Below are 18,888 nucleotides of genomic sequence, written 5' to 3'. Positions count from 1 at the left end.
AAATTGAGTCCCGAGACGCGGACTGCGGACTAGGCGACGGGAGGAGGAAGGCCCCTGAGACAAGTGTGGAGCGCAGTTCTGACTGTAAATGGTGCCCGCCGTTTGGGGGTCTACATGACCTCTCACGATACCTCCTGAGTTCTAGTCCCTATTCTTGTTCCAAAGCTGCCTAATTGATCTCACACACTTGAGGTAACCAATAACAGGGCGTAAAGAGATTATTGGAATTTCAGGGTAGAATACTATGAGGCCAGTGTAAACAGGTGTTGTCCAGACTCTAAGGTCTCGCTATGGAAGTGTTGATCTACTGACCCGGAGCACTGACATCACCTAAGAGCTTGTTAGAAATGCAGAATCTTGCACCCACCCCAGACCTCCAGATCAAAATCTGCATTTTAAACAAGATCTTCAGGGGGATTCCTATGCACATAGAGTGCGGATATGCACTGTGTTACGGTTATTAGACCAGAAAAAATGTTAACTACAGATTAAGTGGAAAGAGGAGGTGAGAAAAGAGTACAATACGATTTAAATCGCTTTAGGTATATGTCACAGAAGCATGCACCAAAATATTAAGAGGATTGTTTGCGGCTGGTGGTGGTATCGGCGAGCTTTCTTTTTCTTTAAAGTTGCCTGATTTAGTAAATAAAAATGCAAAACCATTATTCGTTATGTATCTGAAATTCCAACTTAATTCGATTCCCCAATATTATCTGGAAATCTTACTTTAGTGCTTTCCAATTTCTTCCAAATTGACTTCAATGAACATGCATTACTTCTGAACTTAGGCAAAAAATGTAAAACTAGAAAATGTAAACTACGATGAGGCTGTGTAATTCGTAACCATGATTACCATTTATTCTTTAAAGCGGAAGTCTGCAAGTCGAAACTGATTATTTACCCTATAAGGTAACTTAAGGGATAAATTATTAGCAGCTATAACATGACGTGGTGCTGTGGAATGAATCAGACCTGGTTTGAAGGCAGAGCTCATTTGCTTCGGGGCCAAACAACCTTAAGCAGGACAGTTAATATCTCCCGGTGTAAATTTACTTCTCTTTTAAATGGGAAAAAAGAACCTGCCTTACTGGGTGTAGTGAGGTTCATGCAACGGGAACGCGCTTTGTGAACCCTCAAGCAGTATGTCAGTCTTTACAGTTTATGAGCAATAGCAAAATCCTAGGATTGTGGCATCTTGGGGGGCCGCTCTCCAACGGCGAGAGTAAACGAGTCTTTCCTGGAACCCCGAAGATTTCATAGGGCCCCGGGACTCTTCCTACGTCTCTCAGCAGGTTTCTTCACAGAGATAAATCAGCCGGAGGAGTTTCCGGTTGGCTCTGCGCCCCGCCCCTCTCCCAAAATCCACGCTGGTTGAATGCTGAAATCCGCCGGGCTCTAGGACCACAAGGGATGATCCGCCGCTTGGCAGCTGCCCGGCTCTACCGGGCTGTAAATTCCATCGTTGCAGCGTCATTGGCTTGAGAGCTGCCTGAAGGACAGCACCAATAGCCAATGGGAGGCTGCTATTCCCAGGCGGCCGCGTTATAAGAGCCAGTCAGGCCCGCATTTGGGCTTAACTCTTTAAAGGTAGGTTAGTGACCCTTGAGAAAATAGTTGGTGGTAAATGTGCCACGTCTTCTAAGAAGGGGGAGTCCTGAACTTGCCTGAAGCCCTTGTCCCTAAGCCTTGAACTATGTTCTTAAATCTATGAAGTCGAGGGCCCTTTCGCTGCTTTTGTAGGGACTTCTTTCCTTGCTTCAGCAACATGAGGCTTTTCTTGTGGAACGCGGTCTTGACTCTGTTCGTCACTTCTTTGATTGGGGCTTTGATCCCTGAACCAGAAGTGAAAATTGAAGTTCTCCAGAAGCCATTCATCTGCCATCGCAAGACCAAAGGAGGGGATTTGATGTTGGTCCACTATGAAGGCTACTTAGAAAAGGACGGCTCCTTATTTCACTCGACGTAAGTAATTATGCCCCGCAGGTAAAATAGTAATTAAGAATCCACTCACTTATGCCAGCTCTCCAGCAGGAAAGGTGGCCTGTACTTGGTTTTACCTCTTTTACAAAACCGAAATATCTTATTTCCTTCTTTGGGAAAGGAAATTGTTTAAAGCCAGTTTTATATAGCGAGCGAGGCCTTTGAAGGTCTTGTTGGAAACATGTGATCTGGAAAAGGCTGTTAATTTTTTTATTATAAAAATTAGAACTAGAATCTTTGAAATATTGCAGAAATATATCTGTGTGTATAATTGGCCAATAAGTAGAAAAAGCCCAAAAGAATTCTCATATCTCAAACTCCATTTCTTAAAGAAAATGACTTGATTCCATTTTTAATGTGGTGTAGGTGATGTTCACCTAAAACTTTTCACAGCGACTTCAAAAGCAAACTACACTATCACTTATTTGCCTGTTGAAGGATATACTAATGCCGTTTCACTGACCTACTTCTTTTGTTCTGACGAATGGTATTTTGGTCAAGGCACAGGACCATGATTTCAGTCATTCGCTTCTTTCTAGAGAGTCAGACTTCATTGATGAGGTGGGTGTGGTTTTGGAAGTCTAGGTGAAGGATTTTCAGGTGGTTACACTATCATTTCTGTTCTATAAACGAAGAAATTGGAACATGGAAATGGTTTACAGCCTAATGATTTTCAATTAGGCATCGGTTCCATTCATTCCATTATGACAGTATTTAGTGAGCATTTCCTTGATGTTAAGCCATGTTCTGGATGCTAGGAAGATTCAGAAATTTTGGCTTCTAATCATCTTCATCTATTCATTAATCTGTCCATCTATCAAACTCTTATTGAATGGTCACAAGTCAGGTCCTGGAGACGCAAAGATGGCTAGAAGCAGGTTCTTGTCCTCTAACAGTATACACCATCTACAGGTGGGAGAAAGACAAGTAAATAATGCAATGATATAGGGTACAGAATATTCAAAGTGCTAGCAAAGCGTAACTGGGCCTGAAGTAGTTAGGCTCCACGGGGTGGGGAAAGGGAAAGACTTCCCAGAGACCATAATTGAAATGAACCTTGGAAGATGGGTGGAGGTTTCCAGGGGGAAAGTAGGGAAGGATGTTGTAGGTAGAGGGAATAACATGAATTAAAACAGTGAATCTTCATAGCCCATCCTCCACCTGATTTTCTAATAAACTGCCTTTACTGGGCATTCAGACCTGGTCTGTCTTGAGGGTTGGGGAAATGAATGGGGCTCTTCTCTGAACTGTTAGCCCTGGGAAAAAGTTCCAGAAAAATGGCTTGCCTTAGAATTCTCAACAGCCCTTTCTTCTTGTCAACTAGGTGAGTGCCACAGCGGATATTAAATGATGTGATTTGCATTTTGAAAATTCAGTTATATTGTTATTTTTAGTCTGATCTCTTTTAGACTCAGCCTGACTTCTTTCAGATCTCTGAACCAAAAACCTGTGCTGACTTTGGTGGTAGCCATGGAATATTATTTAGCAGTTTGCTACTAAGTTCTAATACCTGATGAGGGGACTGTTATCATGCAGCCTCCATGTAAATGGTCAGAAGCTGCTAACTGTAAACTTCATGAAGAAATACCATCAAATGGGCTGGGCGCGGTGGCTCACGCCTGTAATCCCAGCACTTTGGGAGGCCGAGGCAGGCAGATCGCGAGGTCAGGAGTTTGAGACCATCCTGGCCAACATGGTGAAACCCCGTCTCTACTAAAAATACAAAAGTTATCTGGGCGTGGTGGTGCACACATGTTGTCCCAGCTACTCAGGAGGCTGAGGCAGGAGAATCGCTTGAACCCAGGAGGCGGAGGCTGCAGTGAGCCGAGATTGCGCCGCTGCACTCCAGCCTGGGCAACAGAGCGAGACTCTGCTCTGAAGAAAAAGAAATACCATCAAATGATCAGTTTGTAAGCACGTTTGCCATCTCTAGAACCATAGCCTATGGGATAAATTGCTTAGCCCTAAGAAGAACTGTGCTAAAATTGTAGTCAGTGATGAGTAGTAGAATGTTTCCTGCTTCTTTTTTCATTTCTAGCCTTCCCAAATTTTCCACAGTTGGCATTTTGTTACTTTGATCATTGGGCAAAATTACAGGAAAAAATGGCATTACCCAGATTTAGTAACCATGGTACTCATGAAGTGTAGTACAGTGACTTCTTTTTCTCACCTACAAGATATCCTTGAATAGAATATTTTCCTTATTGCACTGAAAGGGAGCTAGGTAGGGATCAGGCATTACTCAGCCCTTAAGCCTCCCTGTATGTAGTTCGGCAGGTTGGTTTTCCTAGGCTAGACTCTCTTCAACTCATGAGCCAGGACATCCTATTTCCCTCCTCCCCAGTTGATAGGGTTCCGCTGTGGCCCCACCCAATTCTCATCTTAAATTGTAGCTCCCATAATCCCCACATGTTGTGGAAGGGACCTGGTGGGAGGTAATCGAATCATGAGGGCAGGTTTTTCCCATGCTGTTCTCCTTGTGATAGTAAATAAGTCTCACGAGATCTGATGGTTTTATAAAAGGCAGCTCCTCTGCACACTCATTCTTGCCTGCTACCATGTAAGACGTGCCTTTGCTCCTCCTTTGCCTTCCGCCATGATTGTGAGACCTCCCCAGCCATGTGGAACTGCAAGTCCATTAAACCTCCTTTTCTTTATAAGTTACCCAGTCTTGAATATTTCTTCATAGCAGTATGAAAATGGACTAACACACCAGTCCTTGAGGGGCTACTCTTCCAGACTTTCCTATATAGCCCCACTGTAGACCCCTGAGGAGGAAACTGGGCTAGGGTCTGAGTGGGGATTTAGGGATGAAAAGCAGCCTTTTCTACCCGTCAGAGCCATCAGCAGGCCATAGCTAAGGAAAGTTTGTAGGCAGGACGTAAGACACTGTGCTTCTCACTCTTCATATCTGTGTGCATATGGACCCACATATGTTGGCAGTAAATTCTCCTTAGCCTTTCAATCTCCTTCCCAAACTCAGCCATTTTTCCATTATTTTCTCCCTGTTCTGCAACCTAGTGGCCTTCCTGGGACAACATAACTTTGTGATTAAGACCTTGAACTTTGGAATTAGGTTTAAAGACTGGAACTTAACCTGTGTTTCCTCATCTGAACAATGGGGTAGTAATGGTACTTACATTATAGACTTACTATAAGGGTTAAGAGGCAAAAAATAAAATAAAATTTAGAATAATTCCTGGTATACAACAAATGTTCAAATGGTTGTTAATTGTTTTTATTATTTCCTCTGTCTTTCTTAAGCCCAGTCAAGTATGTGAAATTTGCATCAAGAAAGATGGGCAGTGAATTGAATTCCTATAAACTTGACTTGGATGTGTGTGTGTGTGTGTGTGCAAATACAGAATTGCTGTATTTATAAATTTTTAAACTAATAAACTTAACCACTTACTGGTGGGAAAATGCACTAAAGAAAATTTTTTAGAGTTAATAAGGAGTTCTAATGTGTTTTCTTTCTATCATAGTCACAAACATAACAATGGTCAGCCCATTTGGTTTACCCTGGGCATCCTGGAGGCTCTCAAAGGTTGGGACCAGGGCTTGAAAGGAATGTGTGTAGGAGAGAAGAGAAAGCTCATCATTCCTCCTGCTCTGGGCTATGGAAAAGAAGGAAAAGGTAATAGTATTTCTGTATTTTTCTTACTATAGCACTAGAGTTGTTCTCTGGATTAGGAGACAGAAGTTAGAGTCACTACAACTTTTTTTTTTTCCCTGGAAGTTAATAGGGGGTATGTATTCCTTTAGCAACTGTATTATGTCTTGAGTATCAATTGAAATGGCCAGTTTAAGGCTGTAATGTCTAAATGGGCAACTATGCTAACAATAAAAAAAGAACATTGAGGTCTATTAATACTGTTCACCAATATGGTGGGTTGTTTTAATTGTGATAAAATATACATAAAATTTTTCATTTGAACCATTTTTAAGTACACAGTTCAGTGGCATTAAATACATTTACGTTATTGTGGAACCATCACCACTATCCATCTTCAGAATGTTCTCATCTTCCCAAACTGAAACTCACCAATTTACTTTAACAATGCAGAGAGAAAGATCCGTTAACATAAGTGTTTGGATGAGTTGAACCTGTGAAATATAGATTATTAAAGTATTGAACGCATTTTAGATGTGGGTTATATATGGGTTGTACTTCATGAATATTAAGTCTCCCACAGCAAACTGGGAGTTCTTTTCATTCCCGTTTTTAAATTTATTTATAAAGTTTTTAACAATGTATTTTAAAAAAATCATAGAGTGACATGAAATGAATTTAATTCTCCCTGTGTCACAAAGCAGAAGCAAGCTGGCTAGCTGGTCCGGACAGCTTTTGTGCTAGTTTTTCAGGGCAGACACATATCCTGCTGTTCAAGTGAGAACCCCTGCAACTTTCCAAAGAGCTGCTTTGTGATATATATCAAGAGGTCTGGGCCAGGCATGGTGGCTCACACCTGTAATCCCAGCACTTTGGGAGGCCAAGGAGGGTGGATCACTTGAGGTCAGGAGTTTGAGACCGACGTGGCCAACATGGTGAAACCCTGTCTCTACTAAAAATACAAAATTAGCTGAACGTAGTGGAGTGCACCTATAATCCCAGTTACTTAGGAGGCTGAGGCAGGAGAATTGCTTGAACATGTGAGGCAGAGGTTGCAATGAGCCAAGAACGTGCCACTGTACTCCAGCCTGGGGGACAGAGCCAGACTCAAGCTCAAAAAAAAAAAAAAGAGGTCTGAAGATGTCTATATGCATTTATTCTATAATTCCTTCAAACCTAAGGGAATAATTAGATATCAGGAAAAAAATTTGTGAACAGGGATGTCCATAATTGCATTGTTTCTAAGCAAAAAATTGGAACTGTCGTAAGTGGTATACTGGTAAGAATTTAGCTAAATAAAATATGGCCCAGTTATTTAAAATGGCATTTCCAAAGAGTTTAAAAATTATATCTGAAATGCATGAGATACAGTGTTATATATAAAAGTAGAAAATAAACCTATAGTATATATGATAGTAAATATAGGAAAAGGTACATATACATAGAAAGTTAATCATAAGGAAATAAATAAGAATGTTAAAAATGGACTGTGATACTGGGAATCATATTTATTTCTGGTTTTATCATCCAAGTATGTGCTCTACAATGAGCATGTATTACTTAACGTAATGAAGAAAAAAAAGTTTAAGTAGTCATCAGAACCAGACAGACAACCACTCTGATATAGTATAAATATAGACTTCATAGCATCCTGAAGTCTAAGGTTAACCACTGACAAAAGTGAGGAGTCAGGATTCACAGCCCATTTCCTGAGAAGGAAAATAGATGCCATATGGCAAGCATTATGTATTCCAAAATATACAAATCTATACAAATCTTGTTCATAGGATAAGATTAACTAACCAAATTCAATTCTTCTTTTAGTCATAATCCTCTTTAGAGAAGAAAACCAAGTATCTAGAAAATTTTTTCTGATGCTGAGAATGTTTTCATTTTATCTTTATTGTCTCACCTTTAATATTTATATACAGTAGTTCCCCTTTACCTGTGGTTTCACTTTCTACCGTTTTAGTTACCTGTGGTCAACTGCAGTCTGAAAATATTAAGGTATTTTGAGAATGAGAGAGAGATCGCATTCATATAACTTTTATTATGATATGTTGTTGTAATTGTTCTATTTTATTATTTTTAATCTGTTACTATGACTATTTTATAAATTAAACTTTATCACAGATATGCATGTATAGGAAAAAGCATTGTATGTATGGGGTTTGGTACTATCCACGGTTTCAGGCATCTAATGGGATTCTTGGGACATATCCCAGTGGGGACTACTGTACGTTGTATTAGTCCATTACTCTTTCTCATACTATATTTAACTCAAGTTTACTTCACAATAAGTAGAGATCTAAATTTGAGTCATTTCCTTCAAACTGAATGCCATGAAACTAATTTTTCTAATCTGTATTTAACACTAATTTTGTAGTCTTTTAGTACATGCTTGCATGCCTCTTTTGGAAAGATACCAGTTTTATCAACAACCTAGCGCATGTCGCATCTCTGTCTAGATCTGAAATGGTAAGCTTCAGCACACTTTATAAGTCTTCTCTTTGGAATTTATGAATGTTCTTTCATGGAAATATGTGGGATGGGGGAGGATGACTAAGAAATATTTAACATGTTTACACAGACCTGTATGTTAAATATAGTTATAAGGAAACAAGTTTGAGAAAAACAATTGTCCATACTCCACAGATGGGTGTTTTTGTTTGTTTGTTTGTTTGTTTGTTTCAGGTTCCTGGGATTTTAACAAAGCTCTTTTCACTTTTAAAGATTTTTAATTTCCCTTCTCAGAAATTCATTTTAATTTCTCCCCTCCCATGAAATGTCTTCAACATATATATAATGTTCTATATCAGAGGTAGTGTTTCCTAACTTTCTGAAATTGTTAAACCTTCCTGCATTATTTTTAAAGCCTGTGAGAAAATTATACCTCAATAACATGTATTCAGAGTTTACTATTTGTCAAGTTTAATGCTAAGTATTTTGCATGGATTTTTCTCCCTTTATCCTCCCAACAGACTCCTGAGGAGGAAATTTATTATCTGCATTTTATAGATGAGGAAATTGAGGCTTAGAGATGGGCAAATGTAAACTTCAGCCTCAGACAGTGTGACACCAGAGCTTACTCAATTATATGGGTAGAAATGCCTTCTAGTGGTAGAAATGGCAATACTGTATGTATTTCTAGGTCAGGACTTTCTGACCAAAAAGTTAGTTTATTACTTGTAATATACTTAACTCCGAATTATCTAAAACCCTTTAAGTCCTTCTTGACATATAATATGTAATATATTAATTATATTAGAAATGTAATACCTAAGCCATTAGGTACATCTCTGTGTATGTATATGCATTGTGTGTATGTGTATTTACATTTTAATTGCTAAGCCAAAGATAGAATGCTTTTGCTCTGCTAGTTTATATTATTTCTTCTTTTACTCTATTCTATTCGAGTAAAATATAATATACATAATTTTCATCATATATGACAATCTTAGGAAGGCTCTTTAATTCAGTTAAAAAAAATACTTTGTCCATTACCATAAATTTTCTATTATTAAAACTTTTGGCTCTTTTAAAACTTTCTGCCTTCTTTCCTCACGTCAGGTAAAATTCCCCCAGAAAGTACACTGATATTTAATATTGATCTCCTGGAGATTCGAAATGGACCAAGATCCCATGAATCATTCCAAGAAATGGATCTTAATGATGACTGGAAACTCTCTAAAGATGAGGTGACCTTTCCTTCTTCCTACTCCTCTTTCTACTTTTCTTTGGTTGTTTGGGGTTTTGTTTTGTTCTGTTTTGTTTTTGTAACTCACTTTTTAAATGAATATGTGTATATTTCAAATCTACTTTTATTTAGGTAATATTTATTTATAAGTTTTCTTAAAATACTGATGGTTTGAAAGTGGACTTTTTCATAGTGAATCACTGTTTTGGAGAGAAATATATTAAGACTTAAAAAGCACCATTCAATCTTTTGCTTTTTTCTTCCCAATGCTTAGGGTTCACTGTATCTTATCCTTACTTTTGGGTCTTTGAAAGAACAATTTTGCCAAGACAGTTTCCATCTGGAGTTACTGTATAAGAAGCTAGCTGTCCTGAGAAATATCTCATGTGGACAGTTTCTGTTAAAACTGTAGACTGGCTGTTAAATACATCTTGTAGTGTTTTCCTGGCAATTAACAGCAAGCAACTTACATGCTCTGTTTTGTTCAGGCTGCCCCAGAGAAAAGAGACCCCAGCCTGGGTTTTACACAGCAGGGCTCCAGCCCCATCAAAATCTGAGCCTTTGGGTAAAGAGAAAGGAAGAAGAGGCTTCTCCTTATAATTCGGCCATTGCTACACATACCTGTCCTAGTCTGGCTGCTGCGGGGAAAGAAGTGGAGGGAGATATTTATTCCTGTTTTTTATCTACTCACACTCCATTCTGTCCTGACTGGTCAGATATCAAGTCCCTTTCTATGCTTTGATCAAATTCATTCTAATGGCCAGGAAATGATTAAGTCTTGAGTAAGCCAAATTGTTATGAACCAGGGGTTCATGATCCACAGCCACTAAATTTATAACACCTCATAGTATTACCAGTCATATGCCTTTTTCTTCCATCCAAGATAAATTTTAATTCCCTTTCATTAAATAATTTTGAATATATAACACAGTCACATGGTTCAAAACAAAAATATATTTATTTATTTCCTGAGACGGAGTCTTGTTCTGTTGCCCAGCCTGGAGTGCAGTGGCAAAATCTCGGCTCACTGCAACCTCTGCCTCCTGGGTTCAAGCAATTCTGCCTCAGCCTCCCAAGTAGCTGCACCATCACGCCCGGCTGATTTTTGTATTTTTAGTACAGATGGGGTTTCACCATATTGGCCAGGCTGGTCTCAAACTCCTGACCTCGTGATCTGCCCACCTCGGCCTTCCAAAGTGCTGGGATTACAGACGTGAACCACTGTGCCCAGCAGAAAGATATTTATTTAAAAGTCTTAGCTGGGTGAGGTGGCTCACACTTGTAATCCTACCACTTTGGAAGGCTGAGGCAGGAAGATTGCTTGAGGCTGAGACTTCAAGACCAACCTGGCCAACATAGGAAGACTTTGTCTCTATTATTTACTGTTGTTTTTTTTTTTTTTAGACAGAATCTCACTCTGTTGCCAGGCTGGATTGCAGTGGTGCGATCTCAGCTCACTGCAGCCTTTGCATCCCGGGTTCAAGCGATTCTCCTGCCTCGGCCTGCCAGCTGGGACTACAGGTGCACGCCACCATACCCAGCTAATTGTCGTATTTTTAATAGAGACAGGGTTTCACCATGTTGGCCAGGATGGTTTCAAGCTCCTGACCTTGTGATCCGCCTGCCTTGGCCTCCCAAAGTGCTGGGATTACAGGCGTGAGCTACCGCATCCGGCCTATTATTTACATATTTTTAAAAGTCTTTCTCCTACCTACATCCTCTTCTATTCTATTATCCCCACATCCAGTTTTATTAATTACTTTTTTCTTTCTTTCTGTTTTTTTTCTGTAGAGATGAGGTCTCGCTATGTACAGGCATGCACCATTGCACCCAGCTTAGTTTTATTAGTTTCTAATATATCCTTCCAGTGTTTCCTTCTGCAAATCCAAATACATACTCTTATTTCCCCCTTTCTTACACAAAAAGAAGCAAACTATACATGCTGTTTTGTCATTTTGCTTTATTCACACAATATATCCTAGAAATACATTCTACATTAATCCATAGAGTTTTATGGATTAATGGATCTCTCCCCCACCCCTTTTTTAACAACTGCATTAAATCACTTTAACTTAAAAATAAATATATACTATATGTGTACTTCTTGAAAGCTGGGGGAGAGAGGATTTGAAATTGCTGGTCTAAACAGAAGGAAGAGAGGTGATATAATTAAAACTGAAAATATAGGCTGATTTTCATTGTGGTGAATCTTGTGGGAAATTGAAAACAATATTTGTATTTTTAAATATCTGAATGAAATGAAAATGGAGGCCGGGCATGGTGGCTCACACCTGTAATCCCAGCACTTTGGGAGGCCGAGGCAGGCAAATCTTCTGAGGTCAGGAGTTCGAGGCCAGCCTGGCCAACATGGTGAAACCCTGTCTCTACTAAAAATACAAAAATTAGCCAGGCATGGTGGCAGGTGTCTGTAATCCCAGCTACTAGGGAGTCTGAGGCAGGTGAATCGCTTGAACCTGGGAGTTGGAAGTTGCAGTGGGCCAAGATCGTGCCATTGTACTCTAGCCTGCGTGACAGAGCAAGACTCTATTTCAAAAAAAAAAGAAAAACAAAAAAACAAATGAAAATGGAAAATTGTAGTCTAGGCACTTATCAGACCTGACTTTCTGAGATTGAAAGGTTGTGACTAGACTCAATCTAATCACATGATCATAACCAAAACCCAAAAGACCCACTACCTGCAGACATTTATTCAAGTCAAAGATGCCACTATTTAATCTAGTTTTAAGAGAAGTGTCCATGGGGTGCAGTGGCTCATGCTTCTAATCCCAGCACTTTGGGAGGCTGAGGGGGTTAGATTGCTTGAGCCCAGGAGTTCAAGACCAGCCTGGGCAACATGGTGAAACCCCATCTCTACAAAAAATATAAAAGTTAGCCAGATGTGGTAGCGCATGCCTGTAGTCTCAGGTATGTGTGAGGCTGAGGTAGGAGGATTGCTTGAGCCTGGGAGGCAGAGGTTGCAGTGAGCTGAGATGGTGCCACTGCACTCCAGCCTGGGTGACAGCAAGATTGTGTCTAAAAGGCCGGGCGCGGTGGCTCACGCCTGTAATCCCAGCACTTTGGGAGGCCGAGGCGGGCGGATCACGAGGTCAGGAGATCGAGACCATCCTGGCTAACACGGTGAAACCCCGTCTCTACTAAAAATACAAAAAATTAGCCGGGCGTGGTGGCAGGCGCCTGTAGTCCCAGCTACTTGGGAGGCTGAGGCAGGAGAATGGCGTGAACCCAGGAGGCGGAGCTTGCAGTGAGCCGAGATTGCACCACTGCACTCCAGCCTGGGCAACAGAGTGAGACTCCGTCTCAAAAAAAAAAAAAAGATTCTGTCTAAAAAAAAGAAGAGAAATGCCTAGTATTTAGATTCAGATTAAGAACAAGTAGTATGCTCTCATTGGGTATTTTCCAATAATATAAGCCCTATATGAGGATTGTATACATGACGTAAGCTTTATCTCTGCCTTTGAGCAATATATATAGAGAGAGAGCTATATATATATATGTATTTTTTTTAATTTTTTAATTTTTTATTTTTTTGACAGAGTCTCACTCTGTTGCCCAGGCTGGAGTGCAGCAGTGCAATCTCGATTCACTGCAACCTCCGCCTTCCAGGTTCAAGCGATTCAACTGCCTCAGCCTCCTGAGTAGCTGGGATTACAGACGCATGCCATCATGCCTGGCTAACTTTTTTTTGTATTTTTAGTGGAGATGGGGTTTCATTATGTCGGCCAGGCTGATCTCCAACTCCTGACCTCAAGTGATCTTCCCACTTGGGCCTCCCAAAGTGCTGGGATAACAGGCATGAGCCACCACACCTGGCCCTGCCTTTGAGCAATATTTTGTGTCTCCACTGTAGCAGTTTAGCAACAGTTTTTTTAAGGGAAAAAGTTTCTATTATTTTTTAATTATCATTAAAACTATGTCATAAAATGGCTGTTTAGAAGTTATCATATTTAGTTAAATGAACTAAATATAGTAACAGTCCATGTCTGTGATATTGATTGGCTCAATGTGGGTATCTTATGAATCCAAGTTATTAATGGGATCTGTTATTTTGTAGGTTAAAGCATATTTAAAGAAGGAGTTTGAAAAACATGGTGCGGTGGTGAATGAAAGTCATCATGATGCTTTGGTGGAGGATATTTTTGATAAAGAAGATGAAGACAAAGATGGGTTTATATCTGCCAGAGAATTTACATATAAACACGATGAGTTATAGAGATACATCTACCCTTTTAATATAGCACTCATCTTTCAAGAGAGGGCAGTCATCTTTAAAGAACATTTTATTTTTATACAATGTTCTTTCTTGCTTTGTTTTTTATTTTTATATATTTTTTCTGACCCCTATTTAAAGAACCCCTTAGGGTTTCTAAGTACCCATTTCTTTCTGGTAAGTTATTGGGAAGAAAAAGCTAATTGGTCTTTGAATAGACGACTTCTGGACAATTTTTCACTTTCACAGATATGAAGCTTTGTTTTACTTTCTCACTTATAAATTTAAAATGTTGCAACTGGGAATATACCACGACATGAGACCAGGTTATAGCACAAATTAGCACCCTATATTTCTGCTTCCCTCTATTTTCTCCAAGTTAGAGGTCAACATTTGAAAAGCCTTTTGCAATAGCCCAAGGCTTGCTATTTTCATGTTATAATGAAATAGTTTATGTGTAACTGGCTCTGAGTCTCTGCTTGAGGACCAGAGGAAAATGGTTGTTGGACCTGACTTGTTAATGGCTACTGCTTTACTAAGGAGATGTGCAATGCTGAAGTTAGAAACAAGGTTAATAGCCAGGCACGGTGGCTCATGCCTGTAATCCCAGCACTTTGGGAGGCTGAGGTGGGCGGATCACCTGAGGTTGGGAGTTCAAGACCAGCCTGACCAACATGGAGAAACCCTATCTCTACTAAAAATACAAAAGTAGCCGGGCGTGGTGATGCCTGCCTGTAATCCCAGCTACCCAGGAAGGCTGAGGCGGCAGAATCACTTGAACCCAGAGGCGGAGGTTGCGGTAAGCCAAGATCACCTCCAGCCTGGACACTCTGTCTCGAAAAAAAGAAAAGAAACACGGTTAATAACATATAAATATGTATGCATTGAGACATGCTACCTAGGACTTAAGCTGATGAAGCTTGGCTCCTAGTAATTGGTGGCCTATTATGATAAATAGGACAAATCATTTATGTGTGAGTTTCTTTGTAATAAAATGTATCAATATGTTATAGATGAGGTAGAAAGTTATATTTATATTCAATATTTACTTCTTAAGGCTAGCGGAATATCCTTCCTGGTTCTTTAATGGGTAGTCTATAGTATATTATACTACAATAACATTGTATCATAAGATAAAGTAGTAAACCAGTCTACATTTTCCCATTTCTGTCTCATCAAAAACTGAAGTTAGCTGGGTGTGGTGGCTCATGCCTGTAATCCCAGTACTTTGGGGGCCAAGGAGGGTGGATCACTTGAGATCAGGAGTTCAAGACCAGCCTGGCCAACATGGTGAAACCTTGTCTCTACTAAAAATACAAAAATTAGCCAGGTGTGGTGGTGCACACCTGTAGTCCCAGCTACTCGGGAGGCTGAGACAGGAGATTTGCTTGAACCCGGGAGGCGGAGGTTGCAGTGAGCCAAGATTGTGCCACTGCACTCCAGCCTGGGTGACAGAGCAAGACTCCATCTCAAAAAAAAAAAGAAGCAGACCTACAGCAGCTACTATTGAATAAATACCTATCCTGGATTTTAAAAAAGAAAAAATATATCCTAATTTTATTTTAAATTGGCTTTTATCTTTAATTCTTTTTTTTTAAGGTTATCAAATCTTCATTTTCTAAGAGTAGCCCTTTATAGTGTACAAAATGATATTAACTGCATTATTATCTTCGCTTTTCATGGCTCTGAGTCATAAAACAAGTTGGTGGATCTCACTATACCTAATTTATAGATGAAGAAATTGTCATTCAAAAAGATTGACTGTTATGCCCAGGGTCAGCACTAACCTGCAGAACCAGTATTCAGTCCCCAAGTTCAGTGTCTTCTACTGCCCTCTACTAATGAAAAAGTGAAAATTTCCCTGAGGTCTAATTCTCTCTTCAGTTTGCTGTTCCGTTGTTTATCTTTGAGTCTTCATTCTCTGAAGATGGCTTTCTGCCTGTTTCTGGTACATTAGAATTCTCACTATGATATAGAAATGGCTCCAGTTTCATAGCATAATCTTGCAGTTAGCTCTGAATTGCCTCAAAAACCCTGAACAACGCGAGGTTCCAGATGTGTTTTACTTCTTTCATTCATATTTACCCCCATTTGTTGTTTAAAAAGAATTATGAACAATTATTACATCATATGTAGACCACTTTCACTGATTATTGACATTTTCCTCAGTAAAACATAAAGTTCTTAACAAGACTATACTGTAACACCTTTCTCCAACAAAATCAGCTGTATGTTGAAAACTATTAAGTCATTGCTAATGTTTTAAGCCATAATACAGAGAGCCTTATACTCTCTGATGGGAGAAGGGAAAGTAGTTTGTCCGATGGTGCTACTCTGTATAAACATTACTGATGCTATCTATAGTAGGGCAAGAAAAGTAAAAAGAGTTTTGATTATTCAGGCAGCATTTTTAAAAACCTGTGAATTTGTATCAGTTCTCATCTAAACATTTGGACACAAGTATAAAATGAAAACATATGCACAAGTTATGGTTTTTAAGTTATCTGCTTTTTTTTTTTGGTTTCACTGTACCTTTGTACTCTTCTATTAGTGGGAATAATCAGACATGAACTGTGACTTCACATGTACAGTCATACCTCGCTTAATGATGGAGATGCACTCTGAGAAATGTCTAATTAGGTTATTTCATCGTTGTGGGAACATCATAGAGTGTACTTACACAAACCTAGATAGTGTAGCCTGCTACACATGTAGGACATGTATATAGCCTATTGCTCCTAGGCTACAGCATGTTGCTGTTCTGAATCTTGTAGGCAATTGTAACACAATGGCAAGTGTCTGTTTATTCAAACATCTAAACACAGAAAAGATACTACAACAATAACAATATGGTATAAAAGATTTGTAAAAAATCTGGTCAGGTGCAGTGGTTCACGCCTGTACTCCTAGCACTTTGGGAGGCTGAGGCAGGTGGATTGCTTGAGCCCAGAAGCTCAAGACCAGCCTGGGCAACAGGGCGAAACCCCGTCTCTACTAAAAGTACAAAAGCTGAGGTTGGAGGATCACCTGAGCCTGGCAAGGTCAAGGCTGCAGTGAGCCATGATCATACCACTGCACTCCAGCCTGGGTGACAGAGTGACTCCCCATCTAAAAAAAAAAAAAAATATATATATATATATATATATAAAATATATACATACACCATATATATATGGTGTGTATATATAATATATATATGGTGTGTATATATAATATATATATATGGTGTGTATATATATATGGTGTGTATATATATATATGGTGTGTGTGTATATATATATATATATATATATGGTGTATATATATATATATGGTATACCTGTATAGGGCACTTACTAACGGAGCTTACAGGACTGGAAGTTGCTCTGGATGAGTCAGTGGTGAGTGAATGTAAAGGCCTAGGACATTACTGTACACTACTGTAGACTTTATAAACACTGTACACTTAGGTGACACTAAAATTTATAAAAAATGTTTTTCTTCTGGTTGGGCATGGTGCCTTATGCCTATAATCCCAGCATTATGGGAGGCCAAGGTGGGTGGATCACTCGAGGTCATGAGTTTGGGACCAGCTGGGCCAACATGGCTAAACCCCATCTCTACTAAAAATACAATAATTAGCCAGGTGTGGTGGCACATGCGTGTAGTCCCAGCTAATTGAGAGGCTGAGGCAGGAGAATTGCTTGAATCCAGGAGGTGGAGGTTGCAGTGAGCCAAGATCGAACCACTGCACTCTAGTCTGGGTGACAGAGGAGCAAGACTGTCTCAAAAAAAAAATTCTATAATTTTTATAGAAATAATAAAAAACTAACCTTAGCTTACTGTAAATTTTCTAGTTTAGATACTTATTTAAAAACAATTTTTGGACTTTTCTAGTAATAACGTAGCTTAAAACACACATTGTACAGCTGTACAAAAATATTTTCTTTATATCCTTATTATATAAGCTTTTATCTATTTAAATTTTGAATTTTTAAACTTTTTGGTCAAAAACCAAGACAAACACACTAGCCTAGGCCTATGCAGGGTCAGGATCAAGACATCCCTAGCAGGTGACAGGAATTTTTCAACTCTATTATAATCTGTGGGGCCACCATCATATATATATTGTACATTGACCGAAACATGTGGTTACATGACTATATAATTTGCGTCAATACTTCTCAATGTGCCATATTTAAATTTACATGACTATATTGTGATATTCTTTTCAAAATAAAGTTTATTTGGGAGATAACTGATTTTGTGAAAAATTCTTCAACACCAATTTCCTCAGCAGTTGTACTGATTTTCTTACCTGTTATTCTAAATTTTATACCAAAAGTGAGGAAGATGGACAGGTAGTGGAAGGAGAGGGGTACAGTGACACTTTGTGCCTCTGATTATCTGCTCTGTATAGGTATATTTGTAAGAAAAGCTGTGGTTTGATTTAAATTCTTTTGAAATATGCATTAAGTCTTGACCTTTAGCATGATAGTTAATAGTTAATTCTTAGCACTGAAGAAAGTGTTTTTGGTTTTTCGAGGGGGAGGAGGGAGGGTGATGTTTATTATCACTGTTGTTTTGGTTTAGGGTTTTATCGTGTGTAGCAGGTGGACACACTGATTTATGCCTACTGCGTAAATCAGTGCTATAAAATACCCTCTGTGATTAAACGAAATGCGGGGTTGCCATGAAAATAACGAGAAACAATGATTTCTGATTCAGATGAAGAATCTAGCCATTTGGATCTTTCCTTATGGAAATGAATTTGTAGTTTTTATTTTGTTAATGATGTGTGGGATATTGCTTATATTTCTTATTTTTTTTTCTTTTGTTGTTGTTGAGACAGAGTTTCGCTCTTGTTGCCAGGCTGGAGTCCAGTGGCGCGATCTTGGCTGACCACAACCTCCGCCTCCCGGGTTCAAGCAATTCTCCTGCTTCAGCCTCCCCAATAGCCGGGATTACAGGCATGCGCCACCACGCCCAGCTTATTTTTTTTTTATTTTTTTTTTTAGTAGAGACAGGGTTTCTCCATGTTGGTCAGGCTGGTCTCGAACTCCTGACCTCAGGTAATCCGCCTGCCTCAGCCTCCCAAAGGGCTGGGATTACAGGCGTGAGGGACCACGCCCGGCCTATTGCTTATATTTCTAATGCTACATAGAGGTCAGCATGCTATCTCTCCCCATTGAACTGTGTATATATGGGTGATTTCTCAGTGTTTGGAAATTGCAAGAGGAGAAAAAGGAATTTGGTGGCATGTTATGGGAAAATATATTCTCTTACCTTTTTATTAAAAAGGTAAATTATACGCTGAGTGTGGTGGCTCATGCCTGTACTCCCAGCACCTTGGGACGCTGAGGCGGGGGGATCACTTGAAGTCAGGTGCTC

General features: G+C 39.4%; 1 protein-coding gene across 1 annotated transcript; it reads left to right on the top strand.

The window, feature by feature from the left end:
* Window positions 1–26: 26 nt before the first annotated feature.
* Window positions 27–17,759, top strand: FKBP14 (FKBP prolyl isomerase 14). Its single transcript, XM_003833374.5, has 4 exons — window positions 27–1,962; window positions 5,466–5,617; window positions 9,164–9,291; window positions 13,363–17,759. The coding sequence occupies exons 1-4, from the start codon at window positions 1,766–1,768 to the stop codon at window positions 13,519–13,521; spliced, it is 636 nt and encodes a 211-aa protein (XP_003833422.2). The 5' UTR covers window positions 27–1,765; the 3' UTR covers window positions 13,522–17,759.
* The last annotated feature ends 1,129 nt before the right edge of the window (window positions 17,760–18,888 follow it).

Source organism: Pan paniscus, chromosome 6 (assembly GCF_029289425.2).
Source record: "Pan paniscus chromosome 6, NHGRI_mPanPan1-v2.0_pri, whole genome shotgun sequence".
Classification (NCBI taxonomy): domain Eukaryota; kingdom Metazoa; phylum Chordata; class Mammalia; order Primates; family Hominidae; genus Pan; species Pan paniscus.
This window is presented reverse-complemented; position numbering and strand designations above follow the sequence as displayed.

What these genes read in the sequence shown, in the direction of transcription:
- FKBP14 (XM_003833374.5), top strand. Translation starts at nt 1,766, where the DNA reads ATGAGGCTTTTCTTGTGGAACGCGGTCTTGACTCTGTTCGTCACTTCT. An exon ending in CTATGGAAAAGAAGGAAAAG is followed by an intron (nt 5,618 to 9,163) that starts GTAATAGTATTT and finishes TCCTCACGTCAG; the next exon opens with GTAAAATTCCCCCAGAAAGT. An exon ending in GGAAACTCTCTAAAGATGAG is followed by an intron (nt 9,292 to 13,362) that starts GTGACCTTTCCT and finishes GTTATTTTGTAG; the next exon opens with GTTAAAGCATATTTAAAGAA.